Source organism: Triturus cristatus, chromosome 4_2 (genome assembly GCF_964204655.1).
Source record: "Triturus cristatus chromosome 4_2, aTriCri1.1, whole genome shotgun sequence".
NCBI lineage: Eukaryota > Metazoa > Chordata > Amphibia > Caudata > Salamandridae > Triturus > Triturus cristatus.
Genome location: NC_140586.1, coordinates 196,170,178 through 196,185,142, shown reverse-complemented (window position 1 = coordinate 196,185,142; position 14,965 = coordinate 196,170,178). Strand labels below are relative to the sequence as shown.

The 14,965-nt window shown below is 46.2% G+C and overlaps 1 protein-coding gene across 2 annotated transcripts in view; it reads left to right on the top strand.

The window, feature by feature from the left end:
- The window catches only part of POLDIP3 (DNA polymerase delta interacting protein 3), a 90,698-nt gene that overhangs the window by 51,195 nt on the left and 24,538 nt on the right, over window positions 1-14,965 (top strand). For both annotated transcript variants that reach the window (XM_085601171.1, XM_085601170.1), the window contains exons 3-6: window positions 7,410-7,499; window positions 8,252-8,359; window positions 13,730-13,924; window positions 14,732-14,809. In XM_085601171.1, coding sequence (XP_085457297.1) covers window positions 7,410-7,499; window positions 8,252-8,359; window positions 13,730-13,924; window positions 14,732-14,809 — 471 coding nt within the window. The remainder of the gene's footprint in view (window positions 1-7,409; window positions 7,500-8,251; window positions 8,360-13,729; window positions 13,925-14,731; window positions 14,810-14,965) is intronic.

The following is a 14,965-nucleotide window of genomic DNA, read 5'->3' as shown; positions in this document are numbered from 1 at the left end:
CTCCTGAAACCGCCCCTGACAAGGTAGCTGCGTGAGCGCTCTGCGCGCATTTGCTCTCACCTTTGTGATTTTTAATAACTTGTGTGTTATTTGTTTGTTTAGCTGTTTTTAGATAGCGCCCTTTACCTGCACCTTAATTGGCCCCCGCACTGCCGTTTTGGCGGATTTGGCTCTGGGGTGGGTGTTCGTTTTGGCAGCCATTTTGGAGTGGGGTGGGTGTTCGTTTTGGCAGCCATTTTGGAGTGGGGTGTGTGGATAGAGGTGTCTCTACCCTCCAGCGCTTCAGTGCGCAGGAGCAGCCTGGGAACACCTACTTAAAGCTCCTCCCCTAGCGCAGCGGGATCGCGCAGCGGGCGTGTCCTCGCGTGGCCGGAGTCGTGCCAGAGTCCTGCCCGTCTGCGCCCGTCCGCGCTAAGGACGCGCTGGACGTCGCGGTACTCTGTGTAAGGACTATCATACCATCCTGGGTCCACCATGCTGACGTACTCGCGGGATTGCCTGCTTGCCATCGGTCAGGTAAGCCGCTGTTGCACCCTTTCACCGGTTCACCCATTGCGTGGCCCATATCATTGCCCTTGTAATGGGTGGGCTCTCGATTCTCCGCATCCTCTCCCAAGGTCTATTTCCTCGGAGACCCGCCGTATTACAGACACTCGCACTACTCTGAAGATTTTGAATTTAAACGTCAGGTCTGCGCTGAAACACTATCAGCACATCTATGACCTCATTAAGGAGGAAGCTCCAGACGTATTTGCCATGACGGAAACATGGCTACAGGACGCTGATACCGCTATTACTAATCTAGCCTGCCCACCCGGTTATTCTATGTACACTCTGAATAGGCTGTCTAGGGGTGGAGGTATCGCGTTAGTGGTAAAATCTATCTACCCTTGCGTCTGGGGTGCCCTAAACATCTCCGGGTGTGAAAGTGCCATGTTCAAGGTCTCTGTCAGCCCTGAGTTTACCCTGTCCGGGATGGTCGTCTATCGCCCACCCGGCAGTGATGTGGCGTTTAGAAATGCTTTCCCTGACACTGTTGGCCCTTTGGTCGCCGACTGTGCCAACTTCTCTATCATGGGTGACCTAAACCTACATTTCGACACCCTCTCTGGCCTGACAGTGCGTTCCATCTCTTCTGACCTGGAGGCCTTTCAACTTCCCCAGATGGTTTCCCAGCCTACCCATCTGGGGGGGCATATTTTGGATCCCCTGTTTACCAATCTGTTGGGGATTCAAATTACCTCTGTCTCTCCGGTGGAATGGACAGACCACTTTTTGGTGTCCATCCTCTGCCCGGTCTCGGCCACTCCCTCCATCTCCTCGGCTAGAAGGGTTCAGAAGAGGGCTTGGAAAAAGCTTCGGCTAGAGGACTTTCATCGTCTTCTATTAGAGGAGCCGCTGGGCCCTTTGACGGATGTGGAAAGGGGGTATGACCTCTTCTGTTCATGGATAACTAGGGCCTTGGACTCTCTGATACCCATCGTCTCAACTAAAATCAATTCCAGAGAGTCGAGTCCCTGGTACGATGGCACTCTCCGGGCCCTAAAGGGTGCCTGTAGACGAGCAGAGAGGGCTTGGAGGAAAACCTATGGGGCTGATCTAAAAGCTGCATACGCCAAGTCCGTTAAGCTCTACCATCGAGCTATCTGCCGAGCCCGTGCGGCTTTTTATGCCATCGAATTCCGGAACAGTCCGAATCCGTCAAAAACTATTTTTAAGGCCGTAAAAGATCTTACAGTGAAGCGGACTACCTCTACGACCGTGAGCTCCCTTTCCCATTGTGAATCCCTTGCATCTTACTTCTTGGGGAAGGTCCAAGCTATATATAGGACATTCCCTAGCATAGGGTTCACTGAGGAAAGTATAAATGGGGTCCATCATCAGACTACACTGCTTGTTTTCCCCCCCCTTACCTTGGATGGTTTTGGCAAACTTGCGTTGCAAGTCAAATCTGGGTCCCCATCCGATCCAGTAAGGCCTGCTCTCTTCCGAGATCAAGCTTTTATGGGGCGTACAGCCGTATGCTCCCTTGTCAACCTCTCCTTGGAAACGGGAACTGTTCCATCTAAGTGGAAACAAGCTGTGGTGTCCCCGATCATTAAAAAGCCCACCCTGGACCCTTCCAAGCCTGAGAGCTATCGCCCCATCTCGTTGTTACCCTGGCCAGCCAAGATCACGGAGGCCCACGTCAACCTGGCCCTGTCTGAACATCTGACTCGGACCAATGCCCTCGACCCCACACAAAACGGATTCCGTGCTGGGCACAGTACGGAAACTGCGTTACTTGTGATGGTGGAACATCTCCGGGCAAGGTTGGATGCTGGTCAAACGGCGGCGCTTATTTTGTTAGATCTTAGCGCCGCCTTTGATACGGTAGACCACAGCATCCTCCTGCGTCGGCTCGAGGAGACTGGCATTGGCGGTCAGGTGTTGCAATGGTTCCGCTCCTTTTTAGATGACCGCTCCTTCTGTGTTGCCATCCCTCCCTTCAAGTCCAACTACCAACCACTGGCCATGGGGGTTCCGCAAGGGTCCTCGCTGAGTCCCACGTTGTTTAATCTTTACGTGAGACCGCTGGCGGATGTCGCTAGGCAGTGGGGCCTTACTTTGGTCTCATATGCTGACGACACTCAGCTGGCGGTTACTCTCAGTGGGGATGCGGAGATTGAGGCCCCCAGGTTTCAGTCCGGACTGAAGGCGGTGGCTAGTTGGCTGACAGGCAACTGCCTTCAGCTAAACGCCACTAAAACAGAGGTGATGGTCGTCGGGAAGGGAGTGGAGCTGTGGGGTGACCACTGGTGGCCCTCAGAGTTGGGACCTACTCCGATCCCGGTATCGGAAGTGAAAAATCTGGGGGTATGGCTGGATGCGGGCCTCTCCTTTGTAGGCCATACTAAAAGAACCGCGGCCTGTTGTTTTGGTCTCCTGAGGGGCTTGAGACCTGTTCTCAAGTTCTTTGACGCCCCGACCAGGCAGCTGGTGATCCAGGCTACCATCATCTCCCGCCTGGATTACGCCAGCTCTCTCCTGGCCGGGGCTAACCAGGCTGAACTAACCCGCTTACAACGGGTTCAGAATGCTGCGGCGAGGGCGATCGTTGGCTTGCCCAGATTCTGCTCAGTTACAGGTGTCCTTCGCTCCCTACACTGGCTTCCGGTTAGGAAGCGCATCCTCTTCAAGGTATTGTGCCTTGCTTTTAAAATCTTGCGTGGTACAGGCCCGGAAATCCTGTCGAGTTGTCTGTCTTTCTATGTCCCTGCCCGTAGCCTTCGCTCTCAGGGTCTGGCCCTCGCGGTGGTTCCCAGATTTAGGCTTAGCCGCATGGGAGGCCGCTCGTTTAGGGTAATGGCTGCGTCAGCATGGAACTCCTTGCCTGTTGAAATCCGCGTGCTGGAGGACCTTCTGACCTTTCGGAGGGCTATAAAAACCTTCTTGTTTTAGCTGTCTTTTTGTATCTGTTTTTAGCCTGTGGTTGTGTTACGTGCTACCTTGTCTCTGCGCCAGGACGCTCCTTGGCTGGAGTATCTGTGCGCACAATAAATAGTCGTAACATAACATAACATAACTGTTACAAAACACTGTACCCAAAGCAGAGCCTCACTGTCAGAAGACACTACAGAGCAGACAGTGCATCACTGGCAGGAAGAACACGCATCAGAGTCTCGCTGACCTAACAGCATACATGGGCCCCAGCTGCAGAGAAAACACCGAAGTACAGCAGAGCCTCACTGTTGTAAAACACTACACAGAGCAGAGCGTCACTTATAGGAACACCCTTACACGCACCAGTCTCACTGACTGAACAATAATAATAATAATTGTCAAGACCACACTTTGGGCAGTCTGCCACAAGGTGGCGCTGCTCATGTAATTTAGAGATTAGCAGTATAACTGTGTTTAGGAAAACAATATACATAAAAAAATTACTAATGCCTGCCTCCCCAGCCATACCTTTAGCAACCTGTAATAATCTGAACTGTCCCATTCACATGCGAGAGAGATGGTCAGTTGTTGTTTTGGCAGCGGTGACCGGGGCGATGGGTGGTGCAAGCTGTAGTGGCCTCCTGGTCAGAGCCCTGGCACTTCATATTTTACAAATTAAGCACTGCTCCATCTTGTACGGTGTTATAACGTTAAATCTGGCAAGGGGACGCTTAACGAAAACACGAAAATAGGATGTGAAAATGGTTTCAATGCTTATAAATTAGACATGGATTTGTGTGGGCTCGCATAAGAAAAAGTGCAGGCGTTCGGAAAAGGGCCACGCCTAGGCCAGGGGATTATTGCTCGGAAAGCATTACACATTAGGAGACAGTGTGGACAGCCGCCAGGCAGAGAAGCAACAGACGCAGCCTTTGCTCAGAGGGCATGAACATGCCTGTGGTCTGACAGCCATGCAACAGTACAGATGGCAAGAATGGCAGCACAGAGAGGCGGCCGCAAGCTGACGACCTTGGAACTGGGAAGCACACGATATTGTGCGGCCTCCGTGCGTGTTGCTGCTTGCACTTAACGTGCGTACCGCAAACTGAATATCTCCAGGCGTGGCCTTTTTCCACCTTGCGAACAGAGAACAAGAAGCCACGGCATATTGGAGAGTGAGCAAGGGGGAGGGAGTGAAAAAGTGACGCGCTCGTGTGGGAAAGAGGAATCCGTGACAAAATTGGCGGGGCATGTTCTGTCAGGACAGGAACCGGTGCTGGTCTGAGAGGGACAGAGATAAAGGCCCGGGAGGGATAAAGAGAGAGAGAGATGATTCACAGGCAGTGCATGAGAAAGAAGGTGTGGGTGCGCCAGGATAGAGGGGAAGGCAGGGACTAGGGGAGAAACAGCAAGTGACAAATATAAGGGAAGCAAGGCGAGAATCAGAGAGAAGGGGCGGTGCGCAGTGCATGTGAGGGGTAGCAGGGCTAGAAAGAGGGGAAGAGGAGAAAGGAGACAACCACCATGGGTTGGCAGTAACATAGGGACCATGGTAACGATATCAAGAGTGGACAGGATCTCACAGAAAGCTGCATTAAAGTCAAATGAATAAATATTGAGCATAAAGGGAAACTGAGCGCAAAAGAAAAACCACGATGGAAGAATCAAGAAAAGATTTGGGGCAACAAAAGAACATGGAAAAATAAGAGACAAGCGGCCGTGAAAGTAATCGCGGTAAAGCGCGGCGCGAGTGCCTGCGCACATGCACTGTACCTCTAGGCTGGCCTGGTAGCACTTTTTGGAGCCCTCACAAAATGTCTTGCCAGACCAGCGCATGCGCTAGGTCAGGCGAGACCTAAAAAACGGTTTTGTAGAGCCTAGTGGCTCTTTTCTAATATTGTGCACACGTTTTATTTATTTATGTATTTTTAATTTACTGCTCTTTTTGCTTTCTGCCCATGCTCCTCATCAGTCATCAGCATTGGCAAAGCCATGTTCAGCAAATGTCTTTAAATGGCGAGCGATATTGGCTTTGCACATGTTCTTCTTGGACATCATCCTTCTGTGTCTTGAGCAGTGATGTGCCAATGAATGTCTTACTTGGAATTTGTCCCTGTAACTCCAGTCTAAAATGTGAGATTTAAATTATTCTTAAACTCCCGACCTGTGCTAATTATTTGGCAGTTGTTTGTGCTGGATCAAGGAATGACTTTTGAAGCTGTGCTTTTTCTTCATGTTCATGAGACTGGGTGCACTGGCCTCCGCTTTAGGCCATTGGCTTTGCTTCTGTCTAGGGAGAAAAGCTGTGGAATTGATATTGTAAGCAGTGCAGACGTAGCTCAGTGGACACCTGTTTTACTTCAGGAGAACCTGTTAAATGGGGTCTTGCGGTGTTAGTTGGTATGTCCTAGTAACCCTGAGAGCTCTTGTGCCAATTGTAGTTTTTTAATAACCTTTTTATTCTGGTTTATAGTGGGCTAACATGGGCAGATTATTGCTTCATTACTGTGGTTTGTCAATGTTTCTATCAAGAAATCTGTCTGAACCGCTTCCTTCTATATCAGTATAGAATTTTGTTGCAGACTACACTGCAGAAGAATTGTACGAACCTAGTCGCATGTCATTTGTCATCCTAAGTTAATTCTACCAATAGTTCACATAATTGTCATGTTTATTTTGAGTTTTTGTCCCTCTTTAATTACATAATATTTCCTTTTGTTTAGCATCTGAATTGTTTACATTGAGTGTTCCTCTGGAGCAAGGGTCTTTTTGTACATGTTTTGTTTTTAAGACTTTGTTACACTTTGCCTTGTTGGCAACGCTGACTCTAGTTTCTGTTCCTAAGTCTCACTTTCCAAGGATTCTGTGCTTAAATTCTTGTCAAATATTTTTGGGATGTGTAGTCTTGACTTTGACGTTAGAGTTTCATGCTCTGTTTCAACCAGAGCAATGTCTCTTTCAGTTTCTTTGATGGCAGATGTATTTGCGGCAAAAGGCTTTTAGATTTCATTCGTTTGCGGCCATTAGTGGAGTTTTGTTCATGAATTCGTCTGAAGTTGAAGTACATCACAGCTTGCTTTTACCTTCACTCTTCTGGGGTCAAAGACCTGACCTCTTTCTAGGTCTGGTGTTTTTTTTTTTTATGCCTGACATGAAACTAGTTCTCTTTCAACGAAGCTTCTACATCACCATGGCTTGAGATATTGATCTTGGGCCAATCATATTGATGGCTTCCTGCTTTTCAAAGTTCTGTAATCTAGTTTAGAGTCCTGTAAAAATCAGGTTCTTTGAGATGTATGCAATTGGTAACCCTTTGTCCTCATTTGAGTCCCTCTCGACATTGTCTTTCGCCTCTCTGAAGAAGAATACATATCTGACTGTGGACTTGGCTTGCCAGCTGCTTTTGCTTCTGCAACTTGAAGTTTTAAGGTTGTATATGAATCTCCCACAAGCTGTACACCTGGTGTTATGGTCTAATGCAAACATCTGTTACAAATCCTGTGTGAATGGATTGTCAAAGAACCGAAAATTATGCTATTGGACTAATCTTAGTTGGAGTATTTTACGGAGCCTTCTACCACAAAAGTTGTTGCCAACCTCAGAATGCACAAGCAAATTATCTTGTCACCAGTTCCTATAAATTTGTTGAAAAATTGAGTTCACTTTGACTCCGTTGCTTTTCATACTCTGTTTAGGGTGAACCTTTTGCATTTTGCTGCTCTGTTGACCAGGTTGATGGTAATGAAAAATTGCTGTGGTGCACAGCAGAGACTGTTATTTCTGATGTTGGCAGATTGTCAAAAAGGGCATTTTGGATGTAGGCTGAGGTCCCAAATGACAGTGATGAATGATCTCCGGTTTATTTTAACCAGCTACTGCTGAGCCTGAAGAGATTAAAGGCAATGTTTAGGGCATTCACCCCCTAGCACCATTTTGTACCCAGATTTAAAATCCATCCTATTAACTAGCACTCTTCTTCAATGCAGGTCCCGCAGCACAAACCTTTAAGTGTGAACCTGCCACACAGTCCGGCAAGCATGAGGATAAATGTGGTGAACCACCAGCCGCTCAACCAGGTACCTCTACATACAATACATTGTGTCTCAATCAACAAACTCTCTAATTACATACCATCCTTATGTGGGGTTATGCTTTTCTTTTCATTCGAACATCTTTCTGTGCCTATTTCTTCTTTCCATGTTTCTATCTCTCACCATCTACCTCTTTCGCCCTTCTAGCTTCTTGTCCATTGTGTCGTCTTCGATATGTCTGCCTCTCCCTTCTTATCTTGCATCCATCTTTTTTTTTGCCTTTCACACATTTGCTCATCTCTGTGTCCTTCCTTGGCTTATTCCATCCTCTCCTTTTGACTGACTCTTTTTCTTTTCTCTTTTCTGTCTTCCACCAATATCCTTCTGATTCCTCTTACTCTCTTCCCACTTTTCTGCCTTTCTCTTAGACTGCTATTTCTGTCGCTACCTTTCAGCCTTTCTCCCACTCTTGCTATTTCTTCTGTTCTACTTTTCTGCTTTTGGTTCTCTTCTGTATGCAACTCTTTCTGCCTCTGTTAATGTTTTCCTCCTTCTCCCTGTGCTTCTTCTATCCTTTCTCCTACACTGTCACTTTCTCCATCGATCTGTCTCTCCTTCCTTTGTTCTACTCTCAGCCCTGTGCATCGGTGGCTCCTGTGCAACTTGCCTCATGTCTCCCGCTAAAATGCCTTTGCCTTTGTCTTGAATTCTACGATTGTCATCTGTTCACTTGCCTCCTAAAGTGGTTCCTTGCCAAGGGTGTCATCTCTCAGGCATGACTTTATCTCCCTGTGCAGAGCCTAGAAGACCTGGAGGAATATGAAGATGAGGATGAAGAGCTGACCACCCCTATTCCCAGGAAGCAGATGAAGGTGGGCCCAGCGAACAGCTTCCTTCAAAACCGGGTATGTGGTGGTGCTGCTGTATGACCAGTAAGGGCCTCTGACATATTATACTCATTGGGCAGAAAGGTATTGGGTTCTACAAGATGGCCACTGAATAATATCATATGTTGTAACAATTTAACTGAAAGCCTAATATATCAAATGCAGGGCAGTGTTACTTTGTAACTCCAAAAGGTATCTGCTGTCGCCTCGCCACTCTGAACCTATAGAAAGCGTTCATGAAATCACCGAATGAGCAGAGTTTGTCTGCGAGATGAAGTTCTGCTACATTAACCTGTTGCTGCTTCTGAGATTATTGTGAGGTGCTGGTGTTTGGTTTAGGGGCATATGGGTACCATTGTGGGATGTTTACCCCCATCCCAAACCCTCCGCGATTGTTCAGAGTGCTCCTACACCCATACCTGGCACATTCCAGTTCGGCCGCATTCTCCCTTGCACAGTGACTAAAATGTTTGTGACATTCTTCCCTCTAGGTGAGGACTGTTTTTTTTTTTTTTATTTTTTTTTTTATTTTTGGCTTAACAGCAATTAACTGAACCAGCTCCTGCTAGCATCTGACCTCTACTTTGAAGACTAAAGCAAGTCGCACTTAACTAGTCCCAGTCGATGATGTTGGGCTTTGGGCCTCTGATAGCTGCTCATGCGTACAGTGTCCATGGGTTACTCTGTTTAAGGTTGCATTCACAACTGGTGTCAAACTGGATGCAGCTTCATGACTTTGTGAAAGCCTGGTACCAGTGCACCTCGTAGTCTGAAGGCAGATGTGATTAAACAGATGATTAAATCAAATTCACGGAAAAAATAACACTGATATTCTACCAAGGTGTCCTTGCACTAAGAGAACGCGCTAATAGCACCAGGAGAAAAAGATAATTGATCCAAATAAAAAAGCCAGGTCCTAAGTTTTTGTTCTGTAAAGTAGGATAATTAAAATCGTAACATGGAGGAGCTAGAAGATATGGAAAACAAGGTCTGTGGCTTCAGTCACTGCATGCAATGTTAGACAATAAAAATACTTTAGGACTGGAAATAGTCTGCTGGCCTTGTGATAAAAAAGTAAAAGCTGATTGGGTCAAGAGGCTCAACATAGTTCTTCTTGGCATATCCACTTATGTGTTCAAAGTGGAACAAGAAATACAAGATATTGGAGGGAGAAAAGACTTTCACATTGTGTAGGCCAGGAGGGTCAAATTTTCAGCTAATTAGAATCTTACAATGATCCAAGTACTTGTGACAGTAGCGCTTTGAAATTCTGCATAAGTGGTTGCATAGATCAGGCTCTGACGGGCAAGGATTTCACAAGCAACAGCAGGAAAAAGCCAGTCTTTAGTATCAGTAAGTCCTCTCTTCCCATTCGCCAAATGTTCCACACTTTGGTTCGTTACACTGTAGTTAAAGGGCACATTTAATTTCTGGGATTTCGGCTGTTTTCCCTTTTGTTACAGCCTCCTATGTGTTCCTATTTCAATAGATGGGGTGGTTTGCAAAAACATTGAAAGAACAGTTTATGCATTGCATAAACAAATTCATTTAAACTTGCACAGAACCAGAAATCAAGCTTGAATTCTGTAAACGATAATTCCTCTTCTGCACAGAGGCGGCAGTATTTGCACCATAGACTTCCAGGGAAATGTTTTCCAAATCTGATTTGCCTACCACACAGAAAATGTCTTGAGTTTGTCGTAAGACCTCCATACTCCATTTACAGTAACCTGGTACAGGGCAGAAGTCTGCTTGAAATCCTTCTTGAAATGCGCAGGTTCTGGTTGTAGGACCTTTCTCTTCACTTAGGTCTTGCTTTATCTTTCATGCCTCAGAATTGAACACTTGAGGTGCCTTAAGCAATGGGTTGGAAGCTCCTGCCATATTTCCTCCCTTTGAGGTTGTGCCTTTGGTTAGGGATAGAATGTTATTTCATGGGCAAGAAAATATTAGGATTGTTCCGCTATTTACAAATGATAATTAAGCAAAAATGACTGTACTGCCTATTGCTGAAAGATATCCAGCAAATCTCTGCAGTAACACCCGGTTTTAAGATAACATTCAACGGTTGCAGCAGAGCCTACTCTGGATAACTGTGCACCCAGGTGTGGTGTTGAAGTCTTCTGCGTGTTGTATATGGACTCTTTAAGGTGCCGGCTGATCCATAAGGGTTGGTGGCATCCTGTTGAATGTTTTGCCTTTTAGCAATGACCCTAATCACAAAAGGGTTACAAAAATATTTTCATGTGGATTGGCTACAGAGTGCTGTCAAAGAGCCAGTTCATACTAGCATTCAGACCACGTCTGAATGACAAATCAACTGATAGAGTGCATCCCTCTTTGCCACATACAGGTGTGTGTGTGTCAGTCATAAACCCCAAGCTCACCCTCTCTCCCCTTGGATATTTGCGGTAACCACAACAAAAACCTAGCATTCGGAGGAGGAGAAATCATGTGAAGAATGCCAGTAAGAATACATAGCTGTTTACAAATCTTCAAACAATAGGAACAAGACCAACAGAGGGAAATGTCCTTGGGATATTACAGCACAATTATAGTAGGGATATCACAATGCAGACTGGTTGAGGCTTAGGGCCATATAGAAACTCTGGTTTGTGGTCAACCACTCACCAGGCTTAAACAATACGTAGGCTGCAATAGGCATTTAAATGGTGGGCATGGGGGTTCATAATAACACTTAACCAAGACTTGTGTCTTTACTTTTAAGGTTTTCCAAAAGGGACTTTTTATTTAATGTTTCTAACAAGTCTGTGTCCCTATCAGAGCACAATATCGGGCCTCTTTCCACAGCAGGTTAAAGAAAACTTCGCAAGGTGTATGTCTAGTGTTTAGACTTTTGATGGTTTGTGCACAAAGCTGTTAAGAAGCATAACCAAATTCATTGTACCTGTCGGTTGCAAAGCTAAAGGCAATGCAGTTGCAAAAGAGACCATGCCATGTTAATTATTCACTGCTCTACTAATGTAAAGGAGTTTGTTCCTCAAGGAACATGAGTTGGAGTATTGCAGAAGCTACTAGTTTTTAGGTCGAGCCAGGAGCAGCGCATGCGCTGCTTGCTCGACTTTTAGTAAGGGGGTTTTCAAAGTGCTACCAGAGGCTTTTGCAGGCCTCAAGCTTGCGTGCAGTCACGGGTAATTAAGTGCATCGCGATCACTTTCACTTTCGGCGCCCAATGCTTTTCACGCGTGCTTGTTTAGGACTTTTGCCCTGCCCTTGCCAATACACACCTGACTCCCCGCTCACCCGAAACCTCGCGTAATAGCTTCGATCCTAGATCCCCAGCTCACCTCTCCATGCCAACCACCCCCCCCCCCTGAACCCCCCCGCAGACCTCCAGCTCAAATTCAGCCCCGCCGCAACCTAGACCACCACCACTCACTAGAGTAACCACATCTCCACTCAGTACCACGGCGGTTCATTTGCTTTACCTTTTCTCAAAGCCAAGGGGGTGATCTTCGGCATCACCCAGCCTCGCTCATCCAGTTCACATCTTTGCTGGAGTGCTTAGAGATCAGCGAAATGCCAGCTTTAATGCAGCGCTTTGTGAACACTGCTTGGAACCCCTCCCTCTAGCCCCGCCGCAGCCAAGAATAGATCATGTCCATTAGTGCACCGGGAGATTTCCGGTCATAGGGTCCTCAGAGAGATGACGCTCTTAGCCGGCCTAAGCTCTCCACGCCACAAATAACTTGCCCTAATAGTCAGACCATGTCACATACAGATATCTATCTGTTCTACACACGGTCAAGCAGAGCCGAGCTTGCCCGGTGGCTGGAAGTCGAGCCTGAACCATAGCAGGGGGTTTCCAGCGAGTCTTTGGAGGCTGTGAACAATCGATGTCCATTTGAGTGGTGTGAAAAACCCGGGACATCAGCAGCAACTTTGTTAGTGTTTTTCAAACCGCGGCGTGACGATTCGTGGGGGGTGGGTGCAGAAGCCCCTCTTCGGTAGTTCTTGGCCCAAGGCCTAGCCCCCTCCAAAGCCCCTCCCTCTCTTTACACAATGGTTTAAATTCGGGAGGTCTGTAACCATACATGGCAATAGAACCAATTTGGGGTGGTGGGGGGGGTGGTGGGGGCGGGGGGGGGGGAGAGTGCCGATTTTTCAAGCCAAAAATGGCTTTATTTTAGCTGTCTCCGCCGGAAATTATGTTTTCTGCAATAGAAATCAATGGGGAATTTTCATTCTCCCGATATTTTATTTTAAATCTCCCACGTCCCTGTCCTGAAATGTTGGCATGTATGTCTGTAATATACTTGCATGCCCCTGTTTTTGTAGAGAGATTTCCGTGTAGCATCTTTGAACGGAATTTTAGATGTGCAAATTCTAAATTGACGGCTGCCTCCAATTTGGTGCATCACACAACCCATCAAAACATTCAAACTAAAGCCATAACACAAACACAATGTCCCTTGCCCAGAGGAAACAAACTCCAGGCAAGGCACCAACGTATGATCGCATCACCCATAACCCCAACCCCTTTCAAATCACCAGACAGCACAACAGCTGCAACACTATTGAGGTCAACTTCGAGCATACAACTCTGAAAAATCTAACCCAACAACTGTAGTAGAGGACACATTCCTTTCAAAGCACCACGACATCAAGAGGAAGGAAACAAAAATGGTAATTCGTCAATGCGAGAACCATGAACCAAAAAACTCAACAAAAAAACACTTCATATTTGATCTTTTCCCAGAAACAGCACTAAACCTCTTCATTACAGAAGCATGGCTCAGAACCTTACACCTCTATGCCATGAAGCCACTGCCCCTGAATTTCAGATCAGCCCAAAACGTCATATTGGAAAAGAATTAAGTCCTACCAGCCATCTGTTAAACAAGCATTAGCATAGCCAATAGGTCTCACCTTTTGGGACCTTATAAGTGTTTAGCTATGCAACAGTTGATGTTGTTGCAGGAAGAATATTGTGCTGCATAACTAAATACTTATAAGGACCCAAAGGCAAGACCTATTGGCTATGCCAATGCTTGTTGTTGCTTGAATTTAATCCAAGGCAACCTCATGGACATCTTTATAAACCTTCAATAAGCACAACTGTGTGGGCCCTTGACCCCAAATTCAAGAATTTGATGGTTCAGAAACTCTAGCTCTGCTGTAGGTATTGATGTTGTAATTGAGTAAACATGTGATGCATGTTTAGCAAAAACAAATGGCAACGTAAAGAATTCCATGTTTTTTTTGTTTGTTTTTTTTGTTTGTTTTTTTACAGATATTTCTGGGAGGATTTTATCCTCATTTTTGTTTGTGTCATTTTTAGGACTGTCAAGTTTTGTTTTTATGAGCGTAATGATCTCAGGGATTTAAAAAAAATAATATGCTTGGCCCTTATTTTTTCTTTTCCAGCCTGGCCTAAGTGGTCCTAAATTCTCATTGTCCAAAACTGTTCCTCTGACAAAGGTTGTTCAGAATGACGCATACACAGCCCTCATCCCTCAATCCCCTACGCCGGCTCCCCTGCACTCAAAACCTCTAACCAACATGTCCCGTACGCTGGTGAATAGAGAAGAGACCCCAGCACCTCTACCACTCCCAGCAGAGGTAAGATCTGAAGTGGTCTGTGTTGAGGTTTGGGCATTTGATATTTTGTGACTTTGCAGAAGCTACGTCATTCATTAATTTGTAGAGATTGTCTAAAGGGGCACGGAGATATGGTACTGGAGCTTTTGCGTTTTTTACCGGGGTTACCACAATCGGAACACAATGGACACAGGAATTTGTCTATGTGCCCATTTAACTTCCATTCTGGGTCGCACATGCTTTTCTTAGGACTCTAGTCTCGCTTTTCATTTCTCTGCTTTTTAATTTGTCTAATAGTAATATTTGTGTATGCACAATAGCCGTGGCTTCTCTTAAACGTATATGGATGAAGGAGGACTACTCTACTGTGGAAACTGGGAGACTTTTTACAGTTCAATTCGATCTGAAACACTAGTTTGGCTCGTGCGTATACATTCCTGCATCTGGTCACCTGAAAGCATCTAGTTGTGTAATGTTCACAGGATTTGGTGAGTCATTAATGGGTAGAGTGGGTAGCGTCCAGGAGTATTTCATCCCTATACTACTCTAACCTCCTTGTCATCCAGGTTGGGATTTTGCTCATTCACAAGATTTAAATAATCCTCAATCATGAGGAGGTAGGTACTGCTTATGAATATGAGCATGTCGTAAGTGCAGACAAGAAAAGTCTCCTTTTGTGTGGGTATGCATCCACGATCTACAAGCTGTGCGTAGTCCGTTCCCTTGAGGAGGCCCACACAGTTGGGAGTATTTGAAACTTGTGAATCAGAGGACAAGTTACCATTTACCTACACAATTCACTTTTATTTTTCTGCTTTCTTCCAACAGCCTGTATACAGCCCCTTGGAAGGCACCAAGATGACTGTGAATAATCTGCACCCGCGAGTGACGGAAGAGGATATTGTAGTGAGTATCTGTGTAACACAAGGCTTATGGGAGGCAGGTGGCTAAGTAATCAGACCAGGCCGATCCCTCTCAAAAACATTTGGCGAGGACCTTCACTCCTCCTGCCCCAAACCATCATTGGGTAACTCCAACTTAACCTCTCTTGTGCCTCCTCTG